Here is a 12,262-nt window from a genome sequence, read left to right on the forward strand (position 1 = left end):
ATATATATATATATATATATATATATATATATATATATATATATATATATATATATATATATATATATATATATATATAGATAGACATTCGCATTGCAATGCCATTCAGCATTTTGTCAAAATGTATATTTAAAAGCCAAATTAACTTGGGGGAATCGGAGAACCGACTGCATATTATACAGTTACAAAACAATTACAATATCCTGTATAAAAGATACTCTATATACATGACCATGTAGGCACGAATGCTCACATTGGATACATACTGTACATTTTGTATGCATGTTTTACTCTAACACACAGTCACACACATTGAAATGAAATGTCTATTTGGCTGCACTTGACAGTCTTTTTGCTGATCACAATTGCCCTCTCCCTCAGTACTCTCTTGGCAGACTTTCTCCTTGTCTGTCCCATTTGTCCATTGAGGGGCTACTCTCTGACATTTTGGGGCAATTCCATTCCACTCTCCATGTTTCTGGGATGTATCAGATTTAGGTTGGGGGTGGTACAGCCGCTTTGTCCCCTCCCCTAGTCTCAGTCGCCGCTCCATTGCTTTTGCCGTTGACGTTCACCTTGCGGGCGTTGCTCCCTGACTTGGAGGCTAGAGGGAGCCGTTGAGTGCCATTGGGTCCTGTGGTACCGCTGGGGCTCTGAAGGGTAGAGGGTTGGCCTCGGAGGGCAGGGCTGGGCAGGGTGGAGGCTTTGGGGGCCTGACCGGCCGGGCTCAGGGTCTTGTCACTGTGGGAGTCGCTCTCAGAGGTGGGGCTAGTGTTGACACCGTCGGAGTGGGCCTGGGCAGCACCCTGGGACAGCCTTCGACGCTTCCGGGTGGGCTTCACCCAGTATTGCAGGGGGAGGGGGCCATTCTGCAAAAAGAGTCACAGAGAGAGGATGAGAACTCTCCAGACACGTGAAAGATCACTCAGATCCTAGGATCTAACCACGTAGATGTCACGTAGATGTGGTCCTCTGTAGCTCAGCTGGTAGAGCACGGCGCTTGTAACGCTAAGGTGGTGGGTTCGATCCCCGGGACCACACATACACAAAAAAATGTATGCATGCATGACTGTAAGTCGCTTTGGATAAAAGCGTCTGCTAAATGGCATATTATTATTATTATTATTATTAGTAGTAGTAGTAGTAAAATTGGGATTAGGGTTGGAAATGACAACTGAAGCTTGGTAAGTGTTGGTGTTATAGCCAGTGTGTCAATTGGCACTTACACGTCGCCAAGAATACATGTAGGCAATATCCATCAGCGTGTAGTAGTCCTTTAAGGGCTCATCAGCGTACAGCACTTCAATCTGTCAAGGTAGAGAGCACTATTACAGATTAATAACACAGTCCAAGAGAACAGCGTGAAGTATGGGAATAGTAGAGCTAGTCCACCTAAGCGAAAGCATGCATGATCTAATGTATAGGAATGCAGCTTGTAACTAAAATACAGTATTGAGACAAAGTTGTTGTTGGTGTATACTAGAGCTTTCTATGGAGTTGTGAGGCGATGCTGTGCAGCCTGTAGGAATTACCCGTAAGGTGTTTGGAATGTCCATCTTGCTACGCAGGAACTTGGCTAAGTGCAGGACTGTCATGGCTGCCGGGCATTGCAGGAAGCGCTTGCTGTTGGTCTGGAAATTAAGAGAACAGTACGCGTGGTTTGAACAGATTTATAACTAGAGGGTAAGGGCAGGACACAATATGAAAGGTCCTGTATGGCTCAGTTGGTAGAGCATGGCGCTTGCAATGTATGCACGCATGACTAAGTTGCTTTGGATAAAAGCGTATGCTAAATGGCATTCATTATTATTTAGAAAGTGTGGATGAGAAATTGACGTTAGTGTTTGCATGTATATTGGGTTAGTATTTTATGGTTGAATCACTCACATTGTCTCCTTCTGTATCCACAGGTTGTGTGTCACTTCTATAGGCAAATAGAAAAACAACATGGGTTAAGATGAGCATAGCTTTGTTTTGAACTGCTTTTTTTACCCATCTTTCTGTTAACAAACTTATTAGCACGTAGCGATACAGCACTATTGTAACCTATAATTTGCTCTGTTCTATACTATAGGAAACAGAAACATCCTATCTAATTGGTTGCATGAAAAAGATTGAGATCACACGTTCTAGAACGTACTTATTCTTCTCATGGAACTGAATGGAGAGACTGATGATTTCATCTTCTGCAATAATAGTTGGCTCCTCCACCACTTCTCCTGGCTCCAGGTGTTGGTTTTCCTGGTTTGTGTAGAAGTCTCGCCTTCGTTTCATCTCATCTGATGTAAACAAAACAATAGAAGTCATTAGAGTGAAAGACATTGGCACATGTCCGCTTTAAATTATTAAAGGGGGCAACTGTTCATGGGCAAAGTCTCAAACAGGCTTATTATACTGTAATTAGCACTAAATTAGCTCCTTGTAAAATACTGCAATGTCCACTGAGCAAAAATATAAACGGAACATGTAACGTGTTGGTCCCATTTTTCATGAACTGAAATAAAAGATCCCAGAAATGTTCCATACGCACAAAAGCCTTATTTCTCTTAAATGTTGTGCACACATTTGTTTACATCCCTGTTAGTGAGCATTTCTCCTTTGCCAAAATAATCCATCCACCTGACAGGTGTGGCATATCAAGAAGCGGATTAAACAGCATGATCATTACACAAGTACACCTTGTGCTGGGGACATTAAAAGGCCACTGTAAAATGTGCAGTTTTGTCACACAACACAATGCCACAGATGTCTCAAGTTTTGATGGAGCGTGCAATTGGCATGCTGACTGCAGGAATGTCCAACAGAGCTGTTGCCAGAGAATTGAATGTTAATTTCTACCATAAGCTGCCTCCAACATTGTTTTAGAGAATTTGGCAGTACGTCCAACAGATTACAACATCTCACTTTCGGTTATTTGAAAATGAAATAATCTCCAAAATATCGCTATTTTTAAAACAAGCCATAGACAGTTGGTTGTAATTTCAGTTTAATCCACCAGAAAAGACTGAACAAATATTACAACAAATATTATGGTTAAACTCAAATATACTAATTGATCAAATAAACATTTTTGGAGGAAACAGTATAATCTTTGTAAATTATATCATAAATAGGACTGGTGGAGTTATGTCACACATGCAGCTAACAAAAATATATGGAAATGTCTGCTCTATCCAAAATTACAACCAACTAATTGCAACATTACCGCAAAAATGGAAGAGGGAGAAAGTAAAGAACCCGTCTGTCGGCCCTGCATTAAAGACCAAAATTGGTTAAAGAAAATTGTGATAAAAAGTATACCAGTTTAATTTAAGGACCAAAAAATGGACAGCTGTGCCATACAGATGGCAAAATAGTTGGGAAGAGATTTTCCATGTACTGATTCTATGGCACATGGTTTATGAACTGATACACAAAATGACACCGGATTCAAAACTTTTGAGTTTTTCCCATTTAAATTATTATACACAATTCTTGCAAACAATAGTATGATATATATATATATATACACACACACACTACCGTTCGAAAGTTTGGGGTCACTTAGTTTTCCTTGTTTTCGAAAGAAAAGCAACTTTTTGTGCATTAAAATAACATTAAATTGATCAGAAATACAGTGTAGACATTGTTCATGTTGTAAATGGCTATTGTAGCTGGAAACGGCTGATTTTTTATGGAATATCTACATAGGCGTACAGAGGCCCATTATCCGCAACCATCAGTCCTGTGTTCCAATGGCACCTTGTGTTTGCTAATCCATGTTTATCATTTTAAAAGGCTAATTGATCATTAGAAAACCCTTTTGCAATTATGTTAGCACAGCTGAAAACATTTGTGCTGATTAAAGAAGCAATAAAACTGGCCTTCTTGAGACTAGTTGAGTATCTGGAGCATCAGCAATTGTGGGTTCGATTACAGAATCAAAATGGCCAGAAACAAAGAACCTTCTTCTGAAACTTGTCAGTCTATTCTTGGTCGGAGAAATGAAGGCTATTCCATGCGAGAAATTGCCAAGAAACGGAAGATCTCGTACAACGCTGTGTACTACTCCCTTCACAGAACAGCGCACACTGGCTCTAACCAGAATAGAAAGAGGACTGGGAGGCCCCGGTGCACAACTGAGCAAGAGGACAAATACATTAGTGTCTAGTTTGAGAAACAGACGCCTCACAGGTCCTCAACTGGCAGCTTCATTAAATAGTACCCGCAAAACACAAGTCTCAACGTCAACAGTGAAGAGGCGACATGGGATGCTGACCTTCTAGGCAGAGTTGCAAAGAAAAAGCCATATCTCAGACTGGCCAATAAAAAGAAAAGACTAAGATGGGCAAAAGAACACAGACACTGGACAGAGGAAGATTGGAAAAAAGTTATGGACAGACAAATCGAAGTTTGAGGTGTTCGAATCACAAAGAAGAACATTTGTGAGACGCAGACCAAATGAAAAGATGTTGGAGGAGTGCTTGATGCCATCTGTCAAGCATGGTGGATGCAATGTGATGGTCTGGGGGTGCTTTGGTTGTGGTTAAGTGGGAGATTTGTACAGGGTAAAAGGGATCTTGAAGAAGGAAGGCTATCACTCCATTTTGCAACGCCATGCCATACCCTGTGGACGGCTCTTAATTGGAGCCAATTTCCTCCTACAACAGGACAATGACCCAAAGCACAGCTCCAAACTATGCAATAACTATTTAGGGAAGAAGCAGTCAGCTGGTATCCTGTCTATAATGGAGTGGCCAGCACAGTCACCGGATCTCAACCCTATTGAGCTGTTGTGGGAGCAGCTTGACCATATGGTACGTAAGAAGTGCCCATCAAGCCAATCCAACTTGTAGGAGGTGCTTCAGGAAGCATGGGGTGAAATCTCTTCAGATTACCTCAACAAACTGACAACTAGAATGACAAAGGTCTGCAAGGCTGTAATTGCTGCAAATGGAGGATTCTTTGACGAAAGCAACGTTTTTGAAGGACACAATTATTATTTCAATTAAAAATCATTATTTCTAACCTTGTCAATGACTACATTTCCTATGCATTTTGCTATATTTCCTATTCAAACTCATTTCATGTATGTTTTCATGGACCCCAAACTTTTGAACGGTAGTGTGTATATATACAGTTGAAGTCGGAAGTTTACATACACTTAGGTTGTAGTCATTAAAACTTGTTTTTCAACCACTCCACAAATTTCTTGTTAACAAACTATAGTTTTGGCAAGTCGGTTAGGACATCTACTTTGTGCATGACACAAGTAATCTTTCCAACAATTGTTTACAGACAGATTATTTCACTTAATCACAATTCCAGTGGGTCAGAAGTTTACATACACTAAGTTGACTGTGCCTTTCAACAGCTTGGGAAATTCCAGAAAATGATGTCACGGCTTTAAAAGCTGATAGGCTAATTGACATTTGAATCAATTGGAGGTGTACCTGTGTATGTATTTCAAGGCCTACCTTCAAACTCAGTGCCTCTTAGCTTGACATCTTGGGAAAATCAAAAGAAATCAACCAAGACCTCAGAAAAAAATATGTAGACCCCCACAAGTCTGGTTCATCCTTGGGAGCAATTTCCAAACGCCTGAAGGTACCACCTTCATCTGTACAAACAACAGTACGCAAGTATAAACACCATGGGACCACGCAGCCATCATACCGCTCAGGAAGGAGAAGCGTTCTGTCTCCTAGAGATGAATGTACTTTGGTGCGAAAAGTGCAAATCAATCCCAGAACAGCAGCAAAGGATCTTGTGAAGATGCTGGAGGAAACAGGTACAAAAGTATCTATATCCACAGTAAAACAAGTCCTTTATCGACATGACCTGAAAGGCCGCTCAGCAAGGAAGAAGCCACTGCTCCAAAACCGCCATAAAAAAGCCAGACCACGGTTTGCAACTGCACATGGGGACAAAGATCGTACTTTTTGGAGAAATGTCCTCTGGTCTGATGAAACAAAAATAGAACTGTTTGGCCATAATGACCATCGTTATGTTTGAAGGAAAAAGGGGGTAACTTGCAAGCCGAAGAACACCATCCCAACCGTGAAATACGGGGGTGGCAGCATTATGCTGTGGGGATGCTTTGCTGCAGGAGGGACTGGTGTACTTCACAAAATAGATGGCATCATGAGGAAGGAAAATTATGTGGATATATTGAAGCAACATCTCAAGACATCAGTCAGGAAGTTAAAGCTTGGTCGCAAATGGGTCTTCCAAATGGACAATGACCCTAAGCATACTTCCAAAGTTGTAGCAAAATGGCTTAAGGACAACAAAGTCAAAGTTTTGGAGTGGCCATCACAAAGCCCTGACCTCAATCCTATAGAAAATGTGTGGGCAGAACTGAAAAAGCGTGTGCGAGCAAGGAGGCCTACAAACCTGACTCAGTTACACCAGCTCTGTCAGGAGGAATGGGCCAAAATTCACCCAACTTATTGTGGGAAGTTTGTGGAAGGCTATCCGAAACATTTGACCCAAGTTAAACAATTTAAAGGCAATGTTACCAAATACTAATTGAGTGTATGTAAACTTCTGACCCACTGGGAATGTGTTGAAATAAATAAAAGCTTAAATAAATCATTCTCTACTATTATTCAGACATTTCACATTCTTAAAATAAAGTGGTGATCCTAACTGACCTAAAACAGGGAATTTTTACTAGGATTAAATGTCAGGAATTGTGAAAAACTGAGTTTAAATGTATTTGGCTAAGGTGTATGTAAACTTCTGACTTCAACTGTATACAGTGGGGGAAAAAAGTATTTAGTCAGCCACCAATTGTGCAAGTTCTTCCACTTAAAAATATGAGAGAGGCCTGTAATTTTCATCATAGGTACACGTCAACTATGACAGACAAAATGAGGGGAAAAAATCCAGAAAATCACATTGTAGGATTTTTAATGAATTTATTTGCAAATTATGGTGGAAAATAAGTATTTGGTCACCTACAAACAAGCAAGATTTCTGGCTCTCACAGACCTGTAACTTCTTCTTTAAGAGGCTCCTCTGTCCTCCACTCGTTACCTGTATTAATGGCACCTGTTTGAACTTGTTATCAGTATAAAATACACCTGTCCACAACCTCAAACAGTCACACTCCAAACTCCACTATGGCCAAGACCAAAGAGCTGTCAAAGGACACCAGAAACAAAATTGTAGACCTGCACCAGGCTGGGAAGACTGAATCTGCAATAGGTAAGCAGCTTGGTTTGAAGAAATCCACTGTGGGAGCAATTATTAGGAAATGGAAGACATACAAGACCACTGATAATCTCCCTCGATCTGGGGCTCCACGCAAGATCTCACCCCGTGGGGTCAAAATGATCACAAGAACGGTGAGCAAAAATCCCAGAACCACACGGGGGGACCTAGTGAATGACCTGCAGAGAGCTGGGACCAAAGTAACAAAGCCTACCATCAGTAACACACTACGCCGCCAGGGACTCAAATCCTGCAGTGCCAGACATGTCCCCCTGCTTAAGCCAGTACATGTCCAGGCCCGTCTGAAGTTTGCTAGAGTGCATTTGGATGATCCAGAAGAGGATTGGGAGAATGTCATATGGTCAGATGAAACCAAAATAGAACTTTTTGGTAAAAGCTCAACTCGTTGTGTTTGGAGGACAAAGAATGCTGAGTTGCATCCAAAGAACACCATACCTACTGTGAAGCATGGGGGTGGAAACATCATGCTTTGGGGCTGTTTTTCTGCAAAGGGACTAGGACGACTGATCCGTGTAAAGGAAAGAATGAATGGGGCCATGTATCGTGAGATTTTGAGTGAAAACCTCCTTCTATCAGCAAGGGCATTGAAGATGAAACGTGGCTGGGTCTTTCAGCATGACAATGATCCCAAACACACCGCCCGGGCAACGAAGGAGTGGCTTCGTAAGAAGCATTTCAAGGTCCTGGAGTGGCCTAGCCAGTCTCCAGATCTCAACCCCATAGAAAATCTTTGGAGGGAGTTGAAAGTCCGTGTTGCCCAGCGACAGCCCCAAAACATCACTGCTCTAGAGGAGATCTGCATGGAGGAATGGGCCAAAATACCAGCAACAGTGTGTGAAGACTTACAGAAAACGTTTGACCTGTGTCATTGCCAACAAAGGGTATATAACAAAGTATTGAGAAACTTTTGTTATTGACCAAATACTTATTTTCCACCATAATTTGCAAATAAATTCATAGAAAATCCTACAATGTGATTTTCTGGAGAAAAAAGATCTAATTTTGTCTGTCATAGTTGACGTGTACCTATGATGAAAATTACAGGCCTCTCTCATCTTTTTAAGTGGGAGAACTTGCACAATTAGTGCCTGACTAAATACTTTTTCCCCCCACTGTACATATACACACACACACACAGTACCAGTCAAAGGTTTGGACACACCTACTCATTCCAGGGTTTTTCTTTATTTTGACTATTTTCTACATTGTACAATAATAGTGAAGACATCAAAACTATGAAATAACACCTATAGAATCATGTAGTAACCAAAAAAAGTGTTAAATAAATCAAAATATATTTTATATTTGAGATTCTTCAAAGTAGCCACCCTTTGCCTTGATGACAGCTTTGCACACTCTTGGCATTCTCTCAACCAGCTTCATGAGGTAGTCACCTGGAATGCATTTCAATTAACAGGTGTGCCTTGTTAAAAGTTAATTTGTGGAATTTCTTTCCTTCTTAATGCGTTTGAGACAATCAGTTGTGTTGTGACATGGTAGGGGTGGTATACAGAAAATAGCCCTATTTGGTAAAAGACCAAGTCCATATTACGGCAAGAACAGCTCAAATAACAAAGAGAAACAACCGTCCATCATTACTTTAAGACATGAAGGTCAGTCAATCTGGGAAATTTGAAGAACTTTTAAAGTTTCTTCAAGTGCAGTCGCAAAAACCATCAAGCGCTATGATGAAACTGGCTCTCATGAGGACCGCCACAGGAAAGGAAGACCCAGAGTTACCTCTGCTGCAGAGGATAAGTTCATTAGAGTTACCAGCCTCAGAATTGCAGCCCAAATAAATGTTTCACAGAGTTCAAGTAACAGACACATCTCAACATCAACTGTTCAGAGGAGACTGTGTGAATCAGGCCTTCATGGTTGAATTGCTGCAAAGAAACCACTACTAAAGGTCACCAATAAGAAGAAGAGACATGCTTGGGCCAAGAAACACGAGCAATGGACATTAGACCGGTGGAAATCTGTCCTTTGGTCTGATGAGTTCAAATGTGAGATTTTTGGTTCCAACCGCCGTGTCTTTGTGAGACGCATGAGTAGGTGAACGGATTATCTCTGCATGTGTGGTTCCCACCGTGAAGCATGGAGGAGGAAGTGTGATGGTGCTTTGCTGGTGACACTGTCTGTGATTTATTTAGAATTCAAGGCACACTTAACCAGCATGGCTACCACAGCATTCTGCAGCGATAAGCCATCCCATCTGGTTTGCGCTTAGTGTGATTTGTATTTGTTTTTCAACAGGACAATGACCCAAAACACACCTCCAGGCTCTGTAAGGGCTATTTGACCAAGGAGAGTGATGGAGTGCTGCATCAGATGACCTGGCCTCCACAATCACCCGACCTCAACCCAATTGTGATGGTTTGGGATGAGTTGGACCGCAGAGTGAAGGAAAAGCAGCCAACAAGTGCTCAGCATATGTGGGAACTCCTTCAAGACTGTTGGAAAAGCATTCCAGTTGAAGCTGGTTGAGAGAATGCCAAGAGTGTACAAAGCTGTCATCAAGGCAAAGGGTGGCTACTTTGAAGAATCTCAAATATAACATATTTTGATTTAACACTTTTTTGGTTACTACATGATTCCATGTGTTATTTCATAGTTATGTCTTCACTATTATTCTACAATGTAGAAATTTGTAAAAATAAAGTGGTACTGGTACTGTTTATAAATAAATAAATAAATAAAATGGGGTATTGGAAATGATGCAGACAATTACATTGATAGAAGCCACAATCTATCTACCCCCTAAAAAAAGGACATCCAACCAGCCTTACAACCGCAGACCATGAGTAACCACACCAGCCCAGGACCTTCACATCCGACTTCTTCAACTGTCTGAGGAGGGGGAAGGGGGTGCTGAGGAGTATTTCTGTCTTTAATAAAAGCCATTTTGGGGGTAAAAACTCATTCTGATTGGCTGGGCCTGGCTCCCCAGTGGCTGGGCCTGGCTCCCCAGTGGGTGGGCCTGGCTCCCAAGTGGGTGGGCCTATGCCCTCCCAGGCCCACCATGGCTGTGCCCCTGCCCAGTCATGTGAAATCCATAGATAAGGGCCTAATGAATTTATTTAAATTAACTGATTTCCTTCTATGAACTGTAACTCATTAAAATCTTTGAAATTGTTGCGTTTCTATTTTTGTTCAGTATTTGTATAGAAAATCCACCCCTTTACTCAAGAGATATTGTCTTACCTTTGAATAATCCAGGCACCAGCTTGTATACAATGTCCTGTAGAGTTTTGTCTGACCTGAGAACGGATATGCAAATGATAAAGCTACTTACTAAGGATAAGAGCATGTTGGTTGCACTTATAGATGCATAATAACATAGGTACTCCCGAGAGAGACGTGCGCACACTCACACATGCAATGTGACTAACCTGATGCTGAGCTGTGGACACGTCTTGTGTACTTGCACATCACATCTGGGGCAGAACTTGTTGGTTTCCAGGAAGGCAACAATGCACGTCTTGCAGACTGGAGTAAGAAGACAGACTTAATGCATGTGACTTACTGTATGACTTTTTATGAAAAGAAAATGCATTGTAAATCTACATTCCTTTTCTACATCAGTTTATAGGCCATATCCTCTAATAATGTTATTATTGGTTCATATGCATTTAGAATAATGCAGTGGCCTTAGGAATCTTACATGAGTGCAAGCACTCCACGATGGTTGTGGCATCGATGAAGTAGCCCACACACAGTGGGCATATCAGGTTAGGATTCAGTTCTGTGATTTTTAGCCGACTGGGTTGCATTTTATCCATCTGGAAGGATCTGCAAAAAGAACAACCATCAGACAAATAATTACTTAGATGATTTATTGGGTAGCAAGATTTGAACCACTAAAGTACATGACACATTTTGTGGCATTCTTCTGCTGTTGTTGAATTGTTTTCCAACACAAGGCCTATACATACAAAATGTGTACTGACATTGATGTGGTCCACTCACATTGTCTATAATAATATGGATCACTTGTTTTGTTAGAAGCAGTTATGATTCTTGTAATGGACCAGTGTCATAGCTACTATACAGAATGGCTACTAGTATAGGACCATTTCTTTTGTAATTATTTCCAGCCTGGTTGATTTTGAGATAGTACCCATCCACCAATGTAACAAAGTACGTGTAGAACTGCTGTAGTCTAGACCCGACTACCCCAGTGGGGCCTCCTGTGCACGGTGAGGCACGTACCCCAAACCCCGAGAAGACCCACAATGAGCAGCTCCAATACCAGTGTGTTCTTATGCATTATAGAAAAATAAAATTAAAACTATGTAAAGCTAGACGAAAAATAAGCTTAGATGGATAGTGGAAAACAAAGCAGCCATCTTAAATTCAGTGACAGGATTGGATATGAGAAACGAACAAGAGAGAATCCAAACATAACACCGAGTACCTCCATTTGTGTGTTGATGTACCTGTGCATCGCGTTATGCGAATAAAAACAATTGATGCCTTTGCTTCCTACCTGATTTGACATGAAAAACACCCGTACCTCCCGACGTGGATATACAGGTAAATTATTTAGAGTTGGTTAACGTTAGATTTTGCAGCAGCGCCAGAAAATGGCTTTTTTTTTTCCCCATACAGTCAGAGGACCGCCCATTATGGTCACGTGATAATATTTCAGTCCCTGGCGCCTGCCATATACAATGTATTTGCAGCATTTTATTTTAAAAAATACAACTGTCGCTGATAAGTCGCTAAAACACAGTCCTCTCTATACATTAACCACATTTGTTCATGAAGGAGTCATTGCATACATTGTCTTTTTGACAACCATCCCTAGACGGAAAACCACGCCCCCCCCTGACAATGCTCCCCCTAGAGACGAACCTAAAATTCTGACTAGACCATTGATTACTATAATATAATATAGGATTTATTGTAGGATTGACTGTAAAAAGTGAAAGCTTTATAGCCATTGGTCTACACGTGAAATGTATGCCTTTTCTGCTTCATAATCACCATCCAGTAGTGAATGAGCCATTTACTCTATGAGAAATCCTAATATCTGATTCAT

General features: G+C 41.1%; 1 protein-coding gene across 1 annotated transcript; it reads right to left on the minus strand.

Annotated features, from left to right (window-relative positions):
• Positions 1-241: 241 nt before the first annotated feature.
• Positions 242-11,736, minus strand: LOC311131372 (polycomb complex protein BMI-1-like). Its single transcript, XM_084164333.1, has 9 exons — positions 11,708-11,736; positions 10,883-11,010; positions 10,611-10,707; positions 10,423-10,478; positions 2,141-2,279; positions 1,888-1,924; positions 1,533-1,631; positions 1,227-1,307; positions 242-869 (listed from the first exon to the last, which is right to left on the minus strand). Exons 2-9 carry the CDS (start codon positions 10,998-11,000, stop codon positions 495-497), a joined length of 1,002 nt encoding a protein of 333 aa, XP_084020459.1. The 5' UTR covers positions 11,001-11,010; positions 11,708-11,736; the 3' UTR covers positions 242-494.
• Between the last annotated feature and the right edge of the window lie 526 nt (positions 11,737-12,262).

Source organism: Coregonus lavaretus (genome assembly GCF_964263955.1).
Source record: "Coregonus lavaretus genome assembly, chromosome: 6".
NCBI lineage: Eukaryota > Metazoa > Chordata > Actinopteri > Salmoniformes > Salmonidae > Coregonus > Coregonus lavaretus.

Bases quoted from the DNA above. Each gene is read 5' to 3' on its own strand.
- LOC311131372 (XM_084164333.1), bottom strand. From the start codon at position 11,000: ATGGATAAAATGCAACCCAGTCGGCTAAAAATCACAGAACTGAATCCT. The intron at 2,280-10,422 runs GTAAGACAATAT...TGTTTACATCAG, and splicing joins GGTGCCTGGATTATTCAAAG to ATGAGATGAAACGAAGGCGA. The intron at 1,308-1,532 runs GTAATTCCTACA...CTACCTTGACAG, and splicing joins ACATTCCAAACACCTTACGG to ATTGAAGTGCTGTACGCTGA.